Raw genomic sequence first — 24,093 nt, forward strand, 5'->3', positions numbered from 1 at the left:
CCTCCCAAACTGTATCTGATGCCACAGTGGGACCTTAATTTGATCTTGATTTGTCTCGTGTGTTCCCCCCCACTTCGAGCTGTTGCACAGCTGCTCGTTGAGTGTTTGAATTCTAAAGACTGTCTTCCTTGTCAGAATCACTTCATATCGTTGTCGCCTAGCTTTAGGCTCTTTCATTGCAACACCCTACACCACCTTGTTTCTGGACAAACTGTTGCTGAGGACCAATACGGTCGTCTTGGCAGAAGTCAGAACTCCTTTTCACTTTGGGCTATCCGTCATCCTCCCAGTGTTCCACCTGAGCTATCGAAAGGAAAGGAGTGACTCCATTGGTTGGACCCAAAAGAGCTTTAAGCTTTTACATCGATCGCACCAAATACCGTCGGTTGGATAGTCAGCTTTTGGGGGGTTCTCTGGGATAGTAATGTGGTGCAGAGAAAGACATTGTCAGGGTGGATAGTCCTTTGCATTAAGATCTGCTACACTTTGGTAAAAAAAAATCCTTTAGAATGTCTTGAGAGACCATTCAACCAGTTTTAAGGCTGCTACAACTGCGTTAGCTCAGAGAGCGCCTGCCCTTGACATATGCAAGCCTGTGATGTGGGTGTCTTCAGTGAGAAAGATTAGGTCAGGGCTAGTTGTTTGGAGCAGGCATTCAATCTTCAGCTTATGTTTGGTGACTGATCTTACATTGAGCAGAATAGCCTTAAGCATGTTGATTTTGATGGGTGGAATGTTATATCACGTGTATGTGGGACCAACTGAACACCTTCTGTTACAGCGTTTTTGCTACCTGTGCTCGAGACAGCTGAAGGGTAAGGGTACATCTTGGGACACCTTGTAGCCTTAGTAGAGGATGCCTGATAGTTAGCAGTCAATCAGTACTTGTACCGAGAGCAGGTAAAGGCAGAAATGTGCAAACTGTTAGTGTCCAAAGTTTGGTTGACACACTTACCATTGTTTAAGACCACTAGTTGACTCCTTGAGTAAGTGGTTCTGTAAAAACATGCATGGGTTCTGGTGCACTCTGGGCGCAGGCGGGCTTGCCTTTTGTATGTGGTATTCACTAGCACGCTGAACGGCTGAAAGCGGGCCCGCTCTTGCATACGGGAATCACGGACAGTTGACCCTAAAATGGCAATCTAAAGTGCAACAAGCAGGTAAAATTAAAAATAAATGTATTTACAGGTTTAAAACAAACGCGCCTCTAACACAGCATGCACAATGCAGCAGCGCTTCTATCTATTCAGTTTAGGAATTCCCTCAATCTGTGCTATTGACTGTTGTAATTAACCAGAACAAGGACAAAAGGCATTCTAGCAAGGAGCGTACCTACCATTGGTGTAGCAGGTACTTTGGCACCGGGCGCAGAGCCTTGGAGGGCCCTTTGAAGCCTGATAAATGCTGTATTTTGCTACCCCAACAGAAGTTAAACGAGCCATTGTCCTCGTTTGTACCAGGACCAATGGCATACTTACTACTCTACTGGTTCGATCTGTGCAGTGAGATATAGTCACATTGAATAGGTCTTTTGTTTATCAGCAGAGGGGCTTTCCTATATAAAATAATTGTAATATACAGTCTGTGAGTCGGTAAAGCAAGGTATTCTCATTTTAGTGAAACTACTAAAGTAAATATGCCCTTTGCGCTGTAGTTATTAATGGGAGAATTAATATTAGTAACCTTGTTCCAAACAATATGTTTTAGTGAAGAATGTTTATTATTACAAGCATGGCATATGTTATGTTATTTATTTTCATATAGCGCCAACAAATCGCTCCCAAAATAGTCTGTCAGGGCTATGGCGCACAAACAGAAAAGAGGGCTTGAAGAGAGAATCAGAAGAGCCAGGTTTTAAGAAGTTTTTTGAGGGTGGCCAAGTCAGGGCAGGCCCTTCTGTCTAAGGGTAGCCTGTTCCAGTGGTGGGGAGCAAGCTATGAGAATGATCTTCCCCCGTATCTGGCCATGCGTATTCAGTGAGGGAGTAGTAGAGATTGCCCACTGGACCTCAGATTGCACGTTGGTAGGTAGAGCTGTAGCTTGTTTTGTAGGTAAAGGGGGCCATTTCGAAAATGGGACTTGTGAACTAGGCAGAGAAGGTTGAAGTTGGGACTCTTTTTATTATTGGTAACCAGTGCAGAGATGTGAAGGTAATCTTGGAGAGGTTGTAGGGTGGGAGACAAGGCGGGCAGCCGTGTTCTGCACTACCTAAAGTGTAGCTGAAAAGCTTTGTTTTCTGCTACTTAAGAGTGTTGCCTTAGTCTAGGCGGCTCATGAGTGAGGGATTTTCTGGTGTGAAGAGGCATCCATTGGAAAGCCTTCCTAAGTATGCGCATGATCCCAAAACAGGCACCATTGGTGGAGGTAGCCTGCTCTTTAAGAGAAAGGTTGTCATCTATCAGGGTGCCCAGATTTCGCACTACCTTTTTAGGCTGGGGGGCTGGCCCCAGTTCGCATGAGGCTTACCAAAAAGCAGGATCTCTTTTGTTCTACTGTTAAATTGTATGCAGTACGATTACATACAGTGAGCAATTTTCTTCATGCAATCACGAAATCGGATCTGTTATTCAGGATTGGATCTCATGAAGCTGATTTATTGTGTGTTGTGTGCGTAAGAGATGACTGCAAATACCCAGCATGTTGTCATTTGAGCCAGGGGGGGTCACGTAGATATTAAAGAGACTGGGGATCAAGGATGAGCCCTGCGGCACCCCATTTTCAAGGGCCATAGTATGGAAGTCGAAGGACTCTAGATGCACAGTTTGGGTCCGGTCACAAAATTTTTTTTTAATCTATCTCTGGGTTTTTTGTGCAGACGCTAATCTCAACAAGTCTATGGATCAAGATGGCATGTGATATGATGTTGAATATGGCGAATAGACCGAGTAATTCAAGCATGGCTGGGAGACCCTCATCCAGAGAGTCTGATGGTGTCTAGTACTGCTACAAGCACCATTTCTATGCTAAATGAGGCACGAAAACGTGACTGGGAGGGGTTCAGCAGGGGACTGGCTTTCCAGAAAAGGCTTGCACTGTGTACCAGTGTCTCCAATATTTTACTGAGAAACTGGAGCAGCGATATCTGCCTATAATTAGATAGCTCTAGGGTTCCCGCCGTAGGTTTATTTGTTAGATAAGTCTGATCTGAGCTGCTTTCTGTCTCGTAGGAAGAGCTTCGGTGCTGAGGGAGTGGTTATACAGACAGGTGCTCACCAAAAGAGGTGCGGGGAAAAGGTCACCATGATGTGTGGAGGAGAAGGATCCTCTGGTGACCCTGATTTAATTTTATTCATCCAAGCCAACACATGCTTGGAGTTAACTGGATCAAACGTTTCCAAGAGGGTCTGGTGGATAGCAACTGAGGTGGCAAGTGAGGGTAAATCTGCCTGTCTGAGTCCATTTGAAATAGTACTGTAGAGTTTGGAGATAGTTTCCTCAAAATTATCAGCGAGGTTATCTCAAAGAAACTGTGATGCATGAATGTCAAAGGCGCAAGCTGTGGGTTTGATGAACTCTTTTAGAATTTTATAAAATTCTTTGGTCAAGTTACATGCATTGTTAATTGTGTCTACTATATGGGACCTTAAGGCTTCCCCAATATTTTTATGGTAGATGCCTATTGCTGCTTTATAGGCAGTTTTGTCAGGAGGGGATTTCCTGACTCTCCATTTCCTTTCAAGCTTTCTACAGGCTGTTTTTTCTGTTTTGAGGGCCTTCGTAATACCAGGCAGAGAGAGCTTTATTAGGTTTTGGGTTGCGAAGTTTGGCAGGTTCAATGGTATCTAAACCCTGACAGAAGGATCTCTGGAAATCTTCCAGTGTGAGATTAATATCGAAGTGCAATATGGAGGTTAAGGTAGGAAAGTGCGGCATCAAAGAGGGAAGTGACACGATTGTCCACAGTCTCATCATTTTAGGTGCTATTTTCTTGTGTCCCCTAGATTCCCCAATATGGGTGTGGAAGTTTATAGAGAAGTGGTCCATCCGGCCCCAGCAGCTTACAAGGGTGTACCTGTAAATTTGGCGAATTGGAAAAAATAAGGTCCAAAGTAAGACCCGCTATGAGTGTGGCCAGAGACGCTTTGGTACAGTCTTAGCGATTCACTGTTTGAAAGCAGAAGTGCAGTTTCTGGATCTGCTTTCAGTTCTGCATGGTAGTTAAAATCCCCAATCAGCACCAAATTGGGCATAAACACACACTCCCTCTCCCACACATGGGACAAACTGAAGTGTGATTAAGTATGTACATTAATTAAATCTTTCCATATCTCATAATTGAAATCTTTCTGTTATTTATGTGTGGAGCATTAGATACTGGATTTTATTTTTCTTGTCATTTAAACAATGCAATTGTATTTCAGTGTACTATGCATCAGGATGCAGCATTGCCAGGTTCCCTCAAGATGGCGCTGTCCTTGCACAAACTCTTAAGGACCAAGGTACGAGAACTTACTTTGTGTCTGCAAAGGCATATCTTAACTGTGTGTTGATGCTGTTTTTATTTAATATTTTCCTCTTCATCCTTTCTGCCCTAGGTCTTGAAGTGCTGAAGCAGGAAACATCTGTTGTGGAAAATGTCCCCATATTGGGTCTTTTCCAAGTACCTTCTGAAGGTGGAGGAAGAATAGTTTTGTATGGAGATTCAAACTGCTTGGATGATAGTCATCGCCAAAAAGGTATCCTTTATTTAGTAGCTTTCCCTTTACCCACTGGGAATCTCATCAAAGGCAGCTAATCATTCTCACCATCTCATAAGCGCCATCCACCTTGCAACTTGGACAGATACAGGCTTTCTTTATTCTCTGTACCTTGTAAAATGCAGTCCAAATCTAGGCCTGTAAGAAACAATTGATTTCTGAAAATGTCATGGTGCATGACAGTCTCAAAATCGCACAAATGTTACAGCTGCCATATTTCACACATTTTCTTTTCCAGCATGTGCCATTTTCTTTTTCAACCAGTTTCCTTGCTTGTATTTCACATGACTTTTGAAAGCAAGATACCACCAAATTTCATTTTGCGAATCTGAGTAGTTCTTGTGACATTTTGTAAAACTAAGTTTTGTAGAAAACTCCTCATCAGCATATCAATCCACACGTCATGACTCAAATGAACATTACTAAAACTAAAGTTGCACTACTTACCTCATCTAAAATAGGCAGTCGCTTGATGATAGTAACAGCATGGGCCACTACAGCATATTCCAACGATACTATGAAACACTCCAAGGGGCACGAAGAGAGAAAAGAATTGTCAGAGCCAATGTCCGCAGTATTCAAAGAAGTTTACTATAAGTACTTCATTAAAAAAATAAACTTTCATTTGTGTCCTATTAGAATCATACCCATTAAAAATAACATGAAGCTGAAAACTTTTAAATCCTCAAATAATGAGTCATTCATAGATTATCATGCTTGAATCATCCCTGTCATCAGGCTGGGAGTCCCACGGTAATCAAAGCAAGCAGTGCATTGTTAAATATAGGCAGAAAAGATTTGGCATGGTCACAATAGTAGCCTACTTGCATCAAGTAAAATACATTTAAACTCCTACCAATCAGCATAGATTACAGCTTTCACCCCTTCCCCATGCAGGCTAGTTTTCGACATTGAGTAAAAATGTTATTACAACTTAAAAGACGTTTTGGATTATTTTTCTACCATTTTCCCCAAGAAAGTTGTTAAAGTTGGTCTTTATTTAAAATCCGGCCTGTTGTGCAAAATCTAGTATGGCCCATTCATTGACAAACAGCTTTTGACAACTGTTCATTGTGAGGACATATTTTTCCTTTAATATTTAGGGAGTCCATTTGTATGGAATTCCTACGGTTATATGACATTTGGAGGGATGGCTATGTTCTTATAAATAGTTCATGGTTCAGAATTTGAGATGTACTGTATGTTAAAATGCAACAAATAAAATCTTCAAAAAATATATGTTTTGCTTTTAAACATTAGGTATCCAACCTGGTGGGCTTGCAATGCACACTTAGCTAATGTGTAAAAGTAAGTTTGGCAATGTAAGTATTGGAAGTAGACTTGGGCAGAGTTAGTATGACTCACAGTAACCAGTAAATGGATGTCCACTATTGTGATTTCCATTTTAGATTAATATTTATTTCTGCTGGAAGGTTCAGAAATGCAGTTAGAAAGCTCTTGAGAATTTGTTTAGAAACCACAGTGAAAAAGTTGAAGATAAAATTGAGATATTGAGAGGACAACAGATGGCTACTGTAGTATTGATGCTGGAGCAAACAATCCTTGAAACCTCAGAATCGTGGCCCATCTACCGTTTCTAGAAAAGTTTATAAATATTCCCCAGCCTAGGCATAACCTAGTCTAGAGTCGACTGGTTCTCTAACTGCCATTTGTCTCTTAATTACTAGGCAGTAGATAAATGCTTTATGTAGCCCAGACAAAGATGGTGACATTTCTTGGTCATAGAAAAGACTCGTCTTTGAGTAGTTGCACACCCAGTAATATTTTGACTTACTTCATGTTCAATGGTTATTTCTTGCTCGTAGAACTGGCATGCTATCCTTGTTGACAGGTGTGGCTCAGCCATGATTTGCTCCCAAACCTAATTCCCTCCATCATTACACTATTTATTTATGACCAGTAAAGGCAGATCCAGGATTCTATATCCACCAGCTATGAACTCTGCCTAGTGTGTTAATATAGAGAGCCACCTTAGTTAAACCAGCAGTTGATTAATTGACATAGGAAAGAAATCCGAGAAACTGCTACAAATAACTAGAAGTGGAATTCGGTAAACACTGAATTATCAGGGCAATAGGGCACTTTTTAATTCCATCCCAAGTAGTGGGGAGTAAAAACTCCTTGTCTAGACCATGGTTGTCCTATCTACCAGGAACAAGGGAAGCCCTTACTTTGATATTAGGTAGTGATCAACTGCACTCCATTTGGATTGAGTGCTCACACCATCACAAGCGAAAGAGAAGTCTACCAGTCCTCACAAAGATGGAGTCCATTGTCCTTCGTTCTTAACATCTTATTGTTGGTTTCCAAGAGTGCGGTTTCTGAGCGACAGTGTGGATTAAAGCATGACTGGAACAGATTGGACTGATGAAAAGGCCCTTTAATTGTTTCTTTGGCACCTTTCCTGTTAATTTACTGACTGGTATTCTGGTTGTTGGGCAATAATTGCTCTGGTCCTTTGTAATCCGTCTGAGCTGCTTTGGCGGTTCTTTTGTACAAGTGTGACTCAGCTTCCGACAAAGTGAGGCATTGATGGTTGTTAGGAAACAGGCCATAAAAACCCCAGGAACGATGGATAAAATCCATCCTAGAGCCGCATCACTGTAGCGATCTGTGGATTTGGGCGTATTCCGCTCAGGGCTTAGAATTTAAAATTCATCCGCTTGTCCGTAAACCTATCCCTTACTGATGAACAGTTTAGAACAACCTGGTTATAATCTAATTCAAAACAGCATTTAAACTCCCTCTATTCCATACTAATAAACCATACTAGCTTCAAGTTCTTGATTGAAGACATTTTTTTTCTGTTAGCCATTGGTGAGCATCCACTGTACGTCAGATGACCCTTTTACACTGAGTGGATTTCAGCCATGCTTGGTGCTCCACTTTATTAGCATTAATAGAGATCGGTCCTCAAGTGAGACAAAGCATCCTGCTTTTTGCGGGTGTTTGTTCTGGCAGGCACTATCAGTCAAAAAACACCCAAAAGGCACATGCTTTCCTTAACTTAAAAGTAAGAGAAATAAATAATGACGACTGAATTTTTCTCCCTTTTGGACTCTCGTATAACAAACTTATTTTCTTCTTCCACAAATTTTGCAGCAGATTGAAAAATAATTTTGACAGTTGAATTCAAAGTGTTGAAATTCTGAATTGAAAGTTTAAATTGATGCACGTTAATTGCATTTTGTGTTCTCTGCAGACTGCTTTTGGATGCTGGATTCCCTTCTCCAGTACACCTCCTATGGGGTAATGCCTGCCAGTTTAAGCCACTCTGAGAACAGGCAGCGTGCCCCAACCGGAGCAGGCCTCACATTGCCCCTGAGGATGGAAGGTAAATGTGTGACTACTTTAATAGAGTATAAAGAGAGATTAATGGTCTGAATTATAATGGTAGTAAACATATGCTTACGGTATGGTTCAAATTCTATTTAATTGCATTTAACAATGTGTACCCATGCAAGTTTCTGTTTTCACAACAATAACTTGAAATTTGTTGTGAAAGCACCTTATGAATCATCTGATTAATACAATTGAAATATCCATATTCACTACTGCATGTAATAAGACTGCTAAGAAATTTGGAAACCTATTTATTAAAGTATTTTTACCAATATGATGAAGAAAGTGCTTTCATACATAAAACCTTTTATAATTTTTGATTCTGTTATGGTTTTGGCGGATTCCAAGACAGAATGTTTTTTTCAAGCAGCTAATATATATATAGTACAATAAAAGACTTTAAAGGCCAATCAAAAATAGCAATCTAACTTGTCATTGAACGATTGCAGGAAACCACCTTCATCGCTATTCAAAAGTGCTGGAAGCTCATCTGGGAGATCCCAAGCCTCGGCCCCTCCCGGCATGCCCTCACTTGTCTTGGGCAAAGCCCCAGCCTTTGAATGAAACTGCTCCTAGGTCAGTATGTGTGATCACTATTAACTCCTTAACCTACTAGTTTGAAGGCTGGTATAGAAAGGAATGAATGAACTAACATCTACCATGTAATCTTTGTTTCACCTAACCCTTTTGTTCTGCAACTTACGAATGTACCACATATTAAATACCTTTTTGACAGGTGTAGCATACGGCATAAGGCTCTGCACAATAATTTGTCATTTTTAAAAGTTCTTTATCGTAGCTGGGCAAGTGTTTGAGAGCTAGGAGGTCAAATATCATTGCTCTCTCAAGCCTGCCTATAATGCAGCGGTGCTCAACATTGACTGTCATCAGTCCTTCAAAGATGTACTCTGACCTTTTCTCAGGCCTGCCTCTCATGCATGAACATTCAACATTGAGTGGGGTAAACAGATTTTCAAAGATGTTCCATTTCCGTATCAACCTACTTCAGCTTTACAACCTTTAATAAATATGGGTAACCCCAACACATAAACGTCACATTCTGGACTTAATTGTTATATCACTTAAAACAATCCGAAATCTGCTCCCAATAGAGGTGTGTTGGTCCAACCACTATTTGGTTTTACAGTGTTGTAACTAAATAAGCACATGGTAATCAAAGAGGAAATCTGAACCTGCTCCTTGAAAAATCATAGAGTAAACTGAAGACATCCCCCTTCCTGCTTAAATTGTTAACAGTTAACCTGGAAACAATTGTTTACTGTGACAACAAAACTTCTCAAGATAAACCTATTCAGCGCAAACCCAAGACCACCATGGTTCATGAAACTCTCCTCACTTTCAGAATATCAGTATGCAAACTAGAGAAGAAATGGTAAGTCAATAAATCGCCTAGTAACTAATCCAAACTACCTGGAAACAATTGTTTACTGTGACAACAAAACTTCTCAAGATAAACCTATTCAGCGCAAACCCAAGACCACCATGGTTCCTCACTTTCAGAATATCAGTATGCAAACTAGAGAAGAAATGGTAAGTCAATAAATCGCCTAGCAACTAATCCAAACTAGAACGTTAAGAAAAAAAAATACAAAACTGTAATCCAAGACAAGCTATATTGAACAGTATTCAACTTCAACCAACCCAGCCAGAACCCTGTTTAAGTTTATTCACAGGAACACTGACTCGTCCATAGGAGGGACACTTGTCTTCTCACAAAAAGTGCAATTAATTAATTCACTTATTTCAACAACAAAGCTGACGTTAAAATTGAAATAATACTGAAACATTAACTTCAACCTCCTCAGAAAAGAAAGAATACTTGAGAAACCTTTTCACTTGTATCACCAGGAAAGCTCCACAGAATTTTGAAAGAACTCCATCCAACCTGTTATAAAGTTGCACTTCCAGCAAATGTAATCAAATATAACGTTCACCTTTTAGTACCAGATGGCTGTCTCTGGATTAATGCATCCCAGGAACAAGGAATTCTTCCAAACCAACTGAAAGTATGGCAAATGTCCCCAATCTTATAGAAACAAAAGATGTACCAAACAGTCAAACCAACTTCAGACTGGTCTCCAGGTTAAACGGGTTAGGTAAGAACATTGAAAAATGTGTATTGTTATCTTACCCAACTGAAAACATTCTATTTTCAGAGAATGAGTCTAGCTTTGGGCAGCCACCACTCGATTCAGTCTTGTGTGGCATATGGAGTTCCCCGAGGATCCATTCTCTTATCTGCTCTATTCTGCTTATACTTAGAACTGCTGAAAACACATTTAGCAGAGACTGACATAAAAAAAGCATCTATAGGTGGATGACACATTTCCTTAAGATCTCATCATTGTCTGATGTCCTATATATTCTAACTTTTCTAGAACAGCTGCGAGCTTTGAGGTCACATTACTCAATTTTGAAACTATAAAAGGCTGAAGTTAAACTTCTTAGTTTTAGTGGAATTAGGCTCTCCCGTCAGGGTTATGCCCTCTTCCTACAGGGAGTGGTCATATAGAGGGTGTAGACACCCTAAAGGTAAGGTGAACATTGTCTACTACCTGTCACTCCCCTTAACTCTCCTAAATTGAGTATATAGCTGGCTTCCCTGACACCAGGAGCTCAGATTCCACAGATCAAGAAGAAGAGGACAACAAAGGCAAGCAAGCACTGAAGACTGCTCTGGACTTTTGGCACCAAACCATGCCTGCACTAGTCTCGAAAATCGTGAAGAGCTACTGGTCCTGCAGCCTCCCAGGTAGATGACCCTGTGCTCCTGAAGGTCAGATCTGTCCACACCAAGGAGAGGATACTATGAATAATTGGAGCAGCACAGGACCAATAACTGGGGTATCGGACCCCTTGCAGCAAACCGAGCCCATGAGGGTCCAATCCGGATTTCTACTGCACCGAGACCGAGCAGCCGTTGAGGGACATCAGCACCACAGAGACTCACTTCCAGAGTTGCCCAGCTGTCCTGATTTTGCACCCTCAGCCGGCGAAGACCAACAACTGCAAGGCCCTGGTATGCACAGAGCCCAGCCGACTGTTCCAAAATGACGAAGCAGCTGTGTCCCCTTATCCCTAGGACCATTATGACACAAGCCCCCTGTTGGGGGCTCCCGGACTTGACCCCAGGTCCCCTTCTGTTGCCTATTTCTTGGTGGTCTCCTTTCCACTGTCGTATCGCGCAAAGCTACTCACCCAACCAGCACATCTGCACCCAGAGGCCCCAGGGCAGGTAACAAGTAACTGCTGGTGGTACTCTGGACCTTGGCTCCCTACGACCCTAAGTCCCGAAGGAGACCCCCCCCCAAAAAAAAAAATCGATTGCAAATAACTGTATGCAGCATATGCCTTTTCTCCCATAGCATTGCTGCGTGAAAATGAATTTAAATAAACTATTTACTTTCCTCTAAATTTCATATTTTAACCTCTTCCATGCTCATGACGAGCTGAGCTCATCATGAGCCACGGTGCTCCGGTGCTCATGACGAGCTCAGCTCGTCATGGCCCGTGGAACGCTCAGGTGCGGGGAGAATTCCCCCGCTGTGCTGAACGTTCCATGGAGCCAATGCACCTGTGACGAGCTGAGCTCGTCATGAGCACAGGAGCACTGTAGCTCATGACGAGCTCAGCTCGTCATGAGCATGTGGGCGCTGTGCGCGCCCCCCCCAGCACAGCGGGGGAATAACCCCTTCAGCGAAGGGGTTAAAAAGTACTGGGCAGTGAAGGTCTTGTTATCAAAATGTATATAAAAATACGAATTATTATAGTGTGTCTCATTTATTGCCTCTGGGAGTACAACAAATATTTAGCACTACCCTCTGATGTGCCTGAACTACTCGCCCACAATGCAATAAAAGAGAGCATTTAGTGTTATCATTTTTGCCTCCGTAAACCAATAAGGGTTGCCTGAATTCTGTACACAGTGTACCTCACTTTGGTCCACTTTATAAAGATCCAGTTTCCTACAGTAGGGAACCAGTGGGCAGCAGGATTTGCCATCTCCTTGCCCCACTGGCAGTCCATAACTTTGGACAGGTGGCTTTTGCAGATCTTCTGAAGATGCTTTCCCTCCTGACTACACCTCCCCTATGCCACCAACTTGTGACAGGCTGACGGAGGATAACCTTCTCTTCTCTGCCAGGAAGTGAAGGCTCGCTGGGTTAAGGGAGCAATAGAGAGGGTGCTGATACCAGAAATAGGTTGTGGTTGTTATTCCCGCTACTTTCTGGTGCCTAAAAAGGATGGAGGCCTTCGTCCTATCCTAGCCCTGCGCACTCTCAATTTCTTTCTCAAGAAGAAGTTCAAAATGCTTGTGCTAGTTCAGGTTCTTTCTGCCCTTGACCTGGGAGTCTGGATGGTAGTGTTGGACTTGCAGGGCGCATACTTTCATATCCCTGTCATGCCTGCCCACAGGTGTTACCGGCAGTTCAAGGTGGGTCAAGAGCATTTTCAGTTGGCCGTGCTTCCCTTTGGTGTCACCTGCGCCCTCAGGTGTTCACCAAGGTGATGGCGGTGGTTGCAATTCATCTGCTGAGACCAGGGATGCCAGTCTTCACCTATCTCGATGACTGGCTGTTGAAGGCGGGCTCGCCCCAGACTGATGTCTTCCCACCTCCAGAATACGACTGAACCTCCTGCACTTGATGGGATTTCACTATCAATGTGCCAAAGTCACACATGACACGCTCTCGTTCATCGTATCTGTTCTGGATACTGTGCAGTTTCGGACTTATCCTCCCGAACGGTGAGTCCAGGATATTGAGGCTATGATGTTTCAGCCTGTGTCCCGGATTTCGTGAGACTGAGGCTGCTGGGCATCATGGCCTCCTGCATTCTGCTGGTGAAACATGACAGCTGGCATATGTCGGTTCTGCAGGGGGGGGGGGGGGGGCTGAAGTTCCAGTGGGCACAGCATCAGGGGAATCTACGACATTGTCTAGATCTAAGAGGGAACTGTAAAGGCCATACAGTGGTGGCTTACGAACTGCAGTTGGGTCAGCAGCAGACACTTCGCCATTCCCCAACCAGATATCACAGTAGTGACAGATGCATCACTTCTGGGATGGGGCAGCCATCTGAGAGGGGTCGGGATCAGAATCTTCTGGTCTCCGACGCAATCCGGACTCCACATCAACCTGTTGGAGCTCCAAGCGATCCAATTGGTATTGAAAGCCTTTTCTACCCTCCATCAAAGGAAGGCTAGTGCAAGTGTTTATGGACAACACTATCGCCATGTGCTACTGTAACAAACAGGGCGGATAGGGTTGTGTACCCTTTGTCAAGAGTCTTTGCTTCTCTGGACATGGCTGAAACATCAGGTCATTTCCCTTTGGTTCAACATCTAGAGGGCTCCCTGAACACCAGAGCGGACGACTTCAGCCGAAGAAAACTACTGGATCACAACTAGGGTGTCCATCCAATGGTGGTGCAAAGTCTCTTTCAGCAGAGGGTGGAGCCTTGGTTAGATCGGTTTGCCTATGCTGAGAATGCGCAATGTCAGCAGTTCTGCTCGCTGGAGTTTTTAAGGCGGTGTTGGAAACTGGCTCTCTATTTAGTGTACTAAAATGAAGTGCACTGTGCAGAGAGTTCAGCTATCCCTTATTGTACATGGGCTTGCTCTAGCAATCCCAATGTGTGCTATTTGTGGGAGTGTGGTCGAGCAGCCTTGGGCTAATGATAGGGGTGTGTTAGCCATTTGATTCACACTCCAAATCAATAAATAAGACACACATTCAGGAAGGAAATCCAAGACCAATTTAGAAAAATAACATTTTTATATTTAGACACCAAGATCTACTGGGTTAGGTAAATATTTTTTGAGTTAGCGATTTTCAGGCACTTTGAAAATACAGCGGTCAGGTTCGAGGCATGGTCCTTTAACGCAAAAATGATATCCTATGGGAGAAACATACACTGCATAGGGTCACTTGCAAGCAATTTACAGGACTGTTCTTTCTGGACTTAAGGTTAGTAGGGGCCAAGGTCCTTAAAACACCAACCGTTTTGGTTCATCTGCCCTGGGGTGTCTGGGTGAAGAGGTGCTGGTCACAATGGTAGCCTTGAACGCTACCGCTAAAGTCTATGGAGAAACCTGTAAGCAGAAAAATGTTGCAAGTGGGGACTAGTCTGTTAGAACCTAAAGGAAGGCTCAGTTCTTGAGGGTCTCTCGAGCAAGGGTGCCCCGTTGGTAAGCTCGAACTCGAAAGCTCTGGTGCAGGGGATTATTGTCTGACGGGTCGCTTGCATTGGAGGCTCTCACTTTTGGGTTTGACCTGGAGATGGGGACAAAACATTACTGCAGTGCCTCTCTTGGTGATGCTGAAGTCACTCATTGGTAGTTCAGTCTTGATGTTGTCTCGGCTGGACACTGAACAGGCCTTGGCCGCTGCAATGAGTCTAGTACCCCAGGTATTGTTGCGGGGCAGCTCCTGGGTGCCCTGGCGTCTACAAACTTGGTGGGGAGAGGGGTCTGACCTCCTGCAGCATGGTGACCTCCTCCTGGGTGGCTGCTGCACTGGTGGACCGGTGGTCAGTGGATCGGTAAACCAGACTTTGCGGTCGGTGCCTGCAGGTTGCAGGGAAGTGCCTCCTCCATTTCAAGGGAGAGGCTGATGGGTTGGTGAAGTGCTGGCAGCTCTCTGAGGCTTTTGGAGGATGCACAGCTGCAGGATGTGTCAGGTCTCTGCAATTATCTAGACCGATACAAGCAGGCAGGGTTTGGCACCAATTCGACAGCTAGTCTTCAGTTCTTGCCCTCCTACTTCTTTGATAAGGCAAACCTGAGTTCCTGGTGTAAGGGAGCTACCTAACTTCTAAATTTAGAGGTATTAAGGGGAGTTAAGGGTAGGAGCCAATTGGCTAATTACCTTTGTGGTCACTACACCCTCCATATTACCTCTTCCAGTGGGGATTGGGCATAACCCTGTCTCGGAGTTCCTAATGCCACCAAAAATAAAATGGTGGTGTGACTAGACTGGTGGTGCAACACGCCCACTGCATAGCTAATTTTTCACCTGTGTTGGTGCCAAACGAGCCTCCAGGCAGGGGGTGGCATCTCCCAGGTCTGGGGGAGGCTATGGTCGCATATCAAAGGTGGCAGGGATTTTGAACTCCCTGGCCTTGATATGCTAAATCACTAGCCATCTTACTGGAGATGGTGTACATCTTCCTCTGGAGTAGTCATTGTTTCTGGCCTCGGAGAGCGTGGGCTCTCACCTGCAGGGCGTCAGAAACTTGTTTGTGGTGGTAGGCTGGACAATACCAGCCAGCCAGCGCACTCGAGGTCTAATAAGGTCATAATAAATCCAATACTGGAATCGGTATGGATTTATTAAGACAAGGTGTTTGCTTCATTTGAAACCTATGGTGTTTTGTATCAATCATGTAGCTAGGAACTCCTAATGACCAGTGCCCAGTACATACTTAAGCTGGCTTCCCTGTTCACTAGTACCATCTAGTAATTGAACTAAACAGCACAGGGGCATATCCGCTCATGTAGATATGTCATCACGTGTGATATGTACGGCCTGCTGAAGGGGTGTCTTACATGTATCCCATTCAGTGATGTTGGCATGTCACACAGTAAGTGTGCCATTTCGTGTTTTCAATCATGGTTTGCATCATGATACGCATTGGCAGGCAGGCTGAATACAATTTGTATGGGGGTCCCTTAGGGTGACATAATACATTCTGTAGGCCTTAGGGACCCTCTTTAGTACCCATGCCCTGGTGCTCAGGGTACAGTTTAGAAGGGACTTACAGGGGTGTTAAAGTGTGGGCCAATTGTGCGACAGTTAGAACATTTGACCTTGTGGCTCCGGGCTGGGCACAGTGAGTTTGGTATCATGAGCTGTTTGGCATGGCCATCGATCCTCCGATTGGGCTGCCCCTTCTAGATGATCTCCTGTCCCAACAGCAGGGGTGGATCCTCCACCCGAACCAGTCAACTCTTTGCCTTTTTGCGTGGAGATTAAGCGGCGACAGTTGTAACAATATCTTGGCAGCCAAACATCCCTCCACAAAGACTATACACATGCCATTAGGGAAAATTTGTGGCATGGTGTATAGAAAGCAAACACAAAGAGATGATGGACGTAGCGCTGAAACAATTCACACACACACACCCCCAGTCACAGATCTGGATTGAATCCATCATCATACTATTCAAGCTAGCCTGGCCAAAGAGGGGTGTTACCCCAAAACCGGTCCCAGGATGCTTGTTTCCGGTTTAAGGAAGACCTGGCTTGGCAGTTCGGGCAGGACTGGACTGTTCTCATGAGGCACAGGGTCAAGACTGATTTTCATATAACTGGGCCTGTACTGAGGTGGCGAAGTGAGCTTAAGAACGATGATGGATTCAACCCAGATCTATGACTGGGGGTGAGTATCTGAAGAGTTTCAGCGCTCCCTCCATCATCTGCTTGTGTTTGCTTTGTTCGCCCTAAGTTGGCAGGGTATGAAGCTAGCCTGGCTGATGAGGGGCTTATTGGCTAAGAAGGACCCCCTGAGGGTTTGCATGCATGCTCACTCCACCCGAGTGAAAAAGCTGTGACCACTGCTTTAGCACGCAGTGTTCCGGTTCTGGACATCTGCCAGGCGGCAATATGGGCCTCTTTGCACACGTTCACAAAGCACAGCTGCCTGGACAGCCCGGTCTATCGAGATGGGCATTTTACCTGTTCGGTCCTGCAGGACTTCCCTAGATGAAATTGGTCTGCAGACCCACGTCTGGGGGTGGTATGCTTGGTTCTCTATTCTAAGGTAAGGAATCTGCGGCTAGAAGTCAGATCAACAAGTTACTTACCTTCTGTAACGCCTTATCTGGTAGAGACGCTAGCTAACCTATATCTAGTATCACATAAACTGTTATATTGATGTACAAGGCTTATATACATGCCACATCTTTAGGCAACTGTAAAATATATCTATTTCAAGTAATTTAGCAACATTATTTTGCTAATAACTTCAAAATATGACTGGTCTTCTGCCCTCGCAGACTAATGTATAACAACACATTTTTTGCTGGTGAGGTGCTTCACTGAAAAAAGGTGGCCTTAAAATTGCATCAGGATATGTGGCCTTAGAAATCATTCCTATATCTGGACTAAAGGGTCCTCACCTCTGCAGCAGTCCGGCTTGCTGAGGTTTTCCTTAAAAAAATTTACCTGGGGAAAGGAACCTACATTTTTAAGTCCTTTCTCATTTTATAGTGTGCCAGCATCTTAAAACACTACATCACCCTCTTCTCTGTCATCAAAATATATTTGTATTACAAGGCCTTCCTCTCTAAGGCCATCCAAGCAATTTCCTCTCTCTCGATTTTTGTCACTAAGCCACCTTACTAGCACCAATACTTCCCTTAAGTAAACAAGTTCACAACTTTATTCTTAGATGAGATGCATACAATTGCTTTTTCAGGTCTTCAGTCATGCTCCTTCCCAATCTGTTCCAACCTTCTTTACAACCCTTTTCAACAACTTTCCAAGAAAGTTTACCAGCATCACTTTTCTCCCTCCTTCAGAATTAATCTCATTTGTTCACAACAACCTTCTTTCTGTAGTTCATTGATGGCGGTAGATATCATTAATGTTCCTTTTTGCTGAAAACAATGTCTATACTGAGTATCTCTGGAAAACCACATGTGTAGTGTCATCAGCCATTGGGAGTAGCTAACACCTATAACTTCTGTGTCCCATATTTTGGTGATAACCTTTATGTTCTGAGATAATGAGGCACCTATTAAAGGAGCCCACGTCTGCACATGAAAGTCACAATCTATGGCCTTATGTAAATGCCAAGAGACCTCATGGGACGGTGGAAGCACCAACTACTACACACCTCACCTGTACTGCAGCACGTCTTCCAGACAGATTCTGTTGTCAAGTGCCATGGGAAGAGCCTGATGCAACCCAGAGCAGAGTATCTCTCAAGGTCTAAATCCAGTGCTCCAAAGACGACGTATTATCAAGACTAACTCCGGTCTGAGCTCATTGGTCCATATTCCTGGGCAGTAGTCCAAAACTGAATTTTGATTTTGCTCTGACTTTGGTGGCTTCCAATGTGGATTAAGCCCAATGCTTCCTGTAGATGGCCTCCATTTTTGTTCCAATGTGACACAGGCCAGTCACCTACCTCCTGTCCTGTGGTTGAGCACAGCTCTCCCACTGGTTGAGTAGCTCTTGTGGCGGCGAGCATGTGATGCTCATTCACACACGAGACAGTCCTCTCCAAGGCCCTGGTCACACTTTGGGTCCCGACTAAAGAGGAGAATCACTAGAAGAGACTAGCCCCGGCTCTATTTGTGCCCCTTAAAAACCGCCTCACACTTGGAGAACCAAACCTGGAGGTATACGACCCACAAAAAACACTCTGTCCATCAACTTCCTTGAGGATCAGGACTTGACACATTTGGGGACTCCAGATTCAGGTCAGGTACCCACAGTCACTCTCTTCAGGACTTATGTAAAGTTTGACAGACAGGATACTCTGTCACAAACATGGCGTGTGTCCTTTCCACTGTATTACAAGTGCGTCAAAGCAAACAGCACTTGTAATACGGTGGACAGCATATCAGCCACATTTTTTATGGATTAATTTACCGGGTAAACACTAAATAAGGCCCTTAGTTTGTTGCAGCTATACAGTTCCTTTCTACGACACCAGGCGTGGATCCGGAGCTACTTCTAGTCTCTTTAAGTCCCTTCTTTTCCTAAAAAAATTGTAAAACTGTGTGCTAGGGAAATGCCATCTCCCAAACCAGTTTTAAACCTTGTTTGGACTGTCAAACAGACCCTCATCAGGTTGGCGCCTGAGGTTGAGTCACAACTCTAAGGCTTACAGTGATTGTGGATTGATTAACCCGAAGGCCATATGAGAACTCAAGGAGAAACTGTACATCTCCAAGCACTGGAAGATTCCACGACAGCCCCGCTCCAAGTCAGAAATTGGATCACTGTCCCATTACATATACAGGAGTCGCATGAGTTCTTCCAGGGGGTTGGTCTTTGTCTTAATCGAAGTTGTTGGGTAAGTCAAAGAAAAAACACTAGAAATCCAAGGCGGTATCAGTTCTATTCTCGCTCTCCTGTGAAGCCTCCTGGACCCCTACTTCTCTGTTACTCCCGAAATTGATCGCTATCGGAGCCTATCCCACAACTTGTTATAGCACAACCCAAGTTTTCCCGGCTATCACCACTCCTAAAAAGATAGATTTCTGCGAGGCTATGCTATGACTCTTGGGATCCTTGCCTACTCTGTCTGGTGCACCTTCAGGCCCCATGGATCTAAGAGGCCCTTTATCTAGAATCTGCCTGCAGCACCTGTTGGACCCTCCGATGCATCATGGGCCTGACCTCCAGCTTACGTTCTGACTCCACCTCCAACATCAAAGTCTGCACTGGTTTCTGACACTTCAACACCGGTGCGGACTCCATCGATGGCTGAAGACAAGTGCCCATTATACACGGACTCTGAGTCTGTGCCTGTTCGACCTTGACAAAGCCCTGCTTCTTCCACCTGAACCTTCAAAAAGGAAAACACAAGCTCTGCATTCCCTGTTTGCCATGGAATTGGACAATGATTATGACACTGGTGATCATATTGTCCAGCCATACCATGAACAGAATTGATATGATTGGTTACAAAAGGCTAGTGGACTTGATCCTCTCAGCCCCTGTGGCTTGACAAAGGGAGAGCGAAACAAATGTTGAAAACCTTTTAAAAAAAATACATATCAACTGGGGGCTTAACACTGAGGGCTGATCTAGCAGTTACAAAAAATCTGAAAAGGCCAAAAGGTACCCTTTAACTGTGCACAGAGCAAAACAAATAACCAAGCCACTAATTTGTTCAACTGGCATATACATTTTTTGTCAAGGGATGCCTGGCTACCAAGACACAGCAGCCACCCAGGAGGAGATGGCATTGCTCCTACAGGTCGGATCCATCTACCTCCAAGTGTTCGGACGCCAGGACTGATCGGTGCCACACAATACAAATACCTGGGGTCCTGGGACCCTTGCAGCAAATAAGGCTTGTTGTGTCTAGTCCAGACACCAGCGCAGAGGAAATCGACCTGCACGTCGAGGGACTTCTGGGATAGTAAATTGTAAATTGATACTTGTATAGCGCACTACTCACCCGCAAGGGTCTCAAGGCGCTTGTACGAATACCGCTGTGGAACCCATCCTGGCTTTCTCTGTGAGGTGTCCACTCCTGGGCACCCCCAAGGTGGAGGCCAGGCATCCTTAGCGTTGTGGGGGCCGTTGTGGAGATTAAGCAAGCTATTGCCCAGAGTTGCAGAGTGGGACTCCATGATTGGAATAGGCACCGAGGACGAGAATTATCAGGTCAGTGGAATTTTTGAGTCCAAGACCCGCCGAGGCGGGGAATTGAACCCCGGTCCCGGGGCTAGACCTCTGCATCAGGGTCTGCCGCTCTAACCATTGAGCCACACTTCTACACAATAGTGAAACCCAATAGTGGCCCAGCTGCACGGTTTGCCCCTCTGCAGCAGAAACAAAGACACAGAGTGAGTCTGTGACTGCAGCCGCACTATACCTCGAAGCACATCTGCACCCGCGCCCCAGAGCCCGAGTTCGAGGGAGTCTCCCTGTGGTCTTCCCCCGGACTTGTCCCCCAGTCCCTGCTTGTAGCCTTTTTGCAACCGGACCGTTCCCCATTAAAGTGAATTGGACACCCGATGCTGTGACACATCTCTCCACTCTGACACCCCAGAGCCCCCTGAGGTGACCTGTGGGTGTGGCCTTGGACCTTGCCCCTTATTTACCTTAAGTGAGTCAACCTCGGAAAACGGTAAAAATTCATAACCTGAAAAGAACTTGCCTGATTCAGATGATCTCGGTTTCTAAATTCATATAAAAGTATATTTTTATAAGTTGGTGTCTGATTTCTTTACTGGGTGTGTGTCTCATTTACTGCCTTTGTGTATGCAATAAATGCTGAACACTACCCTCTGATATGCTTAGCTGCTTGCCCACACTACCACAAAAGAAAGCATTTGGGGTGGCATTTGTGCCTCTGTAATTCCTTTGTGGTTGCCTAGACTCTTTGCACAGTGTACCTCTTTTTGGTCCACTATGTAAAGAGCCAGCTTCCTACAAAATGTTTTTCATTTGTATTCAGCTGTGAATTTGTAAATAATAATTGCAGACTGCTGATGTCAGATTGCTGCACATTGCAAGATATAAGTCCTATTATTCAATGGTAGCTATTCCTAAATGAAACATTCTTGGAACTTCTTACATTTTTCTAAAAAAAATTGCTTTTTGTTTACGAGTGCAACAAAATTCTAAATGAACACGTTTTACTTGTTACAACAATATTATCTTCTGTTTGATACAACAGATTAATGACTAATGTCTTGTTTCCCATACTTTTTCCCCATAATGGCATTATATTCTGAGAAATACAGTACGTCAAAAGTAATTAATAAAAAAATAGTGTGAGTTGTAATTTATTGCTCAAATGTAAGAGATGTTCTATTGGTAAATAACGCCCATTCACTGTATGCACTGCTGAGTAATCCATTGATGTCTTAAATGTTAAATGACACAAAATGCCAATAAAATGTTTTTTTTTTTAAAACCGGATAAACGAACATTGGTAATTATCACAACTTTTCTGCTTTGCAGTAACCTTTGGAAACATCAAAAGCTTTTGTCAATTGACCTGGATAAGGTGGTGTTGCCCAATGCTCGGCAGAGTCGTCCCCAAGTCCGACCTCTTTCGCCTGGAGAAAGTGGTGCTTGGGACATTCCAGGAGGTTAGTGTCTGAATGTATGTCTGTCTAAAACCACTTTCATAACTTGTCACAAAATGACTTTTGTGGTGAACTCCTCCAATGTTTTCATCAGTTGGTGTAGATTTGTACACAATTTTGATGTATTGGAATATTTTTCGAAGCTTCGAGAGGGAGTCGGTGATGCAGTTTAGATCCCCACTGTATGGGAAAATGTTGCTTCTTTTTGTGGCATCATCACTGTGAATGACTAAAAGTTTGTTGTGGATAGAATTCATTGTAGTTGTTTTAGCCATGTTGTTATAAGTGTTATAATACAAATTTGAATGTGAGAACGGCATTGATAACTTTTCTGTGAAAGAAAGTAGTTTTGGTTATAGTGTGACGGTGTTTTACTCTCACTCTGCTAATTTTGTCTGGGAAAATGTCTGAAGTCACTACGGGTTAATTTACTTGTCAGCACAAATATCGTCAGTTGGAATTGACTGCAAGAACGACCGCTTCCCAACAGTAGAAGTGTCGTTTCTGCTCAATTGCAAGTAAAAAGCGACCTTTTACAAAATATTTCCAATATTAAACTACTTGCTACCATTTTGTTAATGGTAGAAGACCTCTAGTGGTGCAACAGATTTCCCTACATAATCTTGAAACATCACGGTATCAGTCTTGCCCTCAGTCTTTAACATGGACTGTACGATGCTTTGTTATGAAATCCTGCATCAGTGTCCACACTTCTGAATTTATTGACATGGTGGGACCAGGGTGTATGTAAGCATGCTTTGTACCACTAATCTTTCATGTGGCCTACAGAAGCTTTCAAAAGGGGTTGAAAGTCCAGCTGCAAGGCATTTTGATTTGAGTTCCTAGTTAACAGCCTGGGCAAAACTCCACAAGTCTCCCTGACTAAGTATTTTTTGCTGCTGGAAAATAAGGCAACTGTTTCAAGTTATTGTCATACATCTATAATGCACCTTGTACAAGTTCAGCGTCTACTACAAAAGTTTTGAGTTCAAACTACTAACTACATTATTATGTGTTTTCTGCAAAATCCGGCAATTAGTCTTCTTGCTGTCTGCAAATTGAAGTATCCACCAAGTTGAACCCCCGATTTACATAAATTGTTTTACTAATGCTTCTGGCATCAACCGGAAAATTGAATCTTGTTTCACAACACATTTCTCAGGGAAAATAGTAATTCTTATTCTCTTTTTAAAGGTATAATGCCTGGCCGCTACAATCAAGATGTGGGGCAGACAATTCCAGTCTTTGCTTTCTTTGGGGCCATGCTGGTCTTGGCGTTTTTTGTGGTGCAATTCAACAAAGCAAAGAGCAAGCCAAAGAGACGGAAGCCAAGGGTCAAGCGACCACAGATCATCCAGCAGTTCCATCAACCAAAGACACCATCTGTGTGACTAACTACGGGCACCTTAAAAGATGTGCAGGCTATTATACGAGAGTGGAGTTTGTTCTCCAAGGAGGCCAGCTGGGTTTGGCTTGTACAACAGCTCTGCCATGGCAATCACTCTGTGCTTTGCTGGCAAACAGACTCGCCTGATGGAATGTAAATATCACCTTTTGAGCAACGATATCTCACCAAAGACATCCTATTCTCTTTAATGAAGGTGTAAGTCTCTACATATCCAGCGAGAAATATAAAGTTTTTAAAAAGAAAGTAAAAAAACACAAAAAAATGAACTGAAATTTGATAAACTATTTTCTATATTTATTATTGAAAAAATAAGTCACTTTATGGACTTTGCTACTTGGTTGTCAAAATGAAAGAGAAAAAATTCCTGGATGAATTGCAATTTTCTGAACTGTTTCCTGATTCGTGTCTGACATGTTTATTCTTCGATGGAGGAAGAAGTTTAAAATCCACCACAGATGAAGGGGCACAAATCGATCTGGAAGGGAACTGGGCCTAAATTTGTGAGACATTGACCAGTTTATTTTTTATAACTTAACTATCAAGAGTTTTGTAATTGTTTTGGTTATGATTTCACCATTGTTGGTGAAATACATTTTCAATAAATATTCATCATCTACATGAAGCTGAAATCTTGCATAATGTGATGTATTTTTTTCCAATATGATTTAAGCCTGGTTAGGAAGGTTTCTGGAGTTCAGATGAATGTTGTGCTGGTGCTCGTTTTAGACAGAGGCTTTGCCTGGATTATTTTTTTAAATAATGTATTTTATGGTGGGTGATGAGGGAATCTTCTAAACTTGTTACATCACCCAGTTCGCATA

At 43.5% G+C, this 24,093-nt stretch overlaps 1 protein-coding gene across 1 annotated transcript in view; it reads left to right on the forward strand.

Moving 5' to 3' along the window:
• The window catches only part of MBTPS1 (membrane bound transcription factor peptidase, site 1), a 298,949-nt gene extending 275,048 nt beyond the window's left edge, over window positions 1–23,901 (forward strand). Inside the window, exons 18-23 of the mRNA XM_078670462.1 lie at window positions 4,362–4,439; window positions 4,536–4,676; window positions 7,921–8,052; window positions 8,510–8,636; window positions 21,737–21,867; window positions 23,059–23,901. Coding sequence (XP_078526588.1) covers window positions 4,362–4,439; window positions 4,536–4,676; window positions 7,921–8,052; window positions 8,510–8,636; window positions 21,737–21,867; window positions 23,059–23,255 — 806 coding nt within the window. The 3' untranslated portion in view covers window positions 23,256–23,901. The remainder of the gene's footprint in view (window positions 1–4,361; window positions 4,440–4,535; window positions 4,677–7,920; window positions 8,053–8,509; window positions 8,637–21,736; window positions 21,868–23,058) is intronic.
• Window positions 23,902–24,093: the final 192 nt, after the last annotated feature.

Source organism: Lissotriton helveticus, chromosome 12, assembly GCF_964261635.1.
Source record: "Lissotriton helveticus chromosome 12, aLisHel1.1, whole genome shotgun sequence".
Lineage (NCBI taxonomy): Eukaryota > Metazoa > Chordata > Amphibia > Caudata > Salamandridae > Lissotriton > Lissotriton helveticus.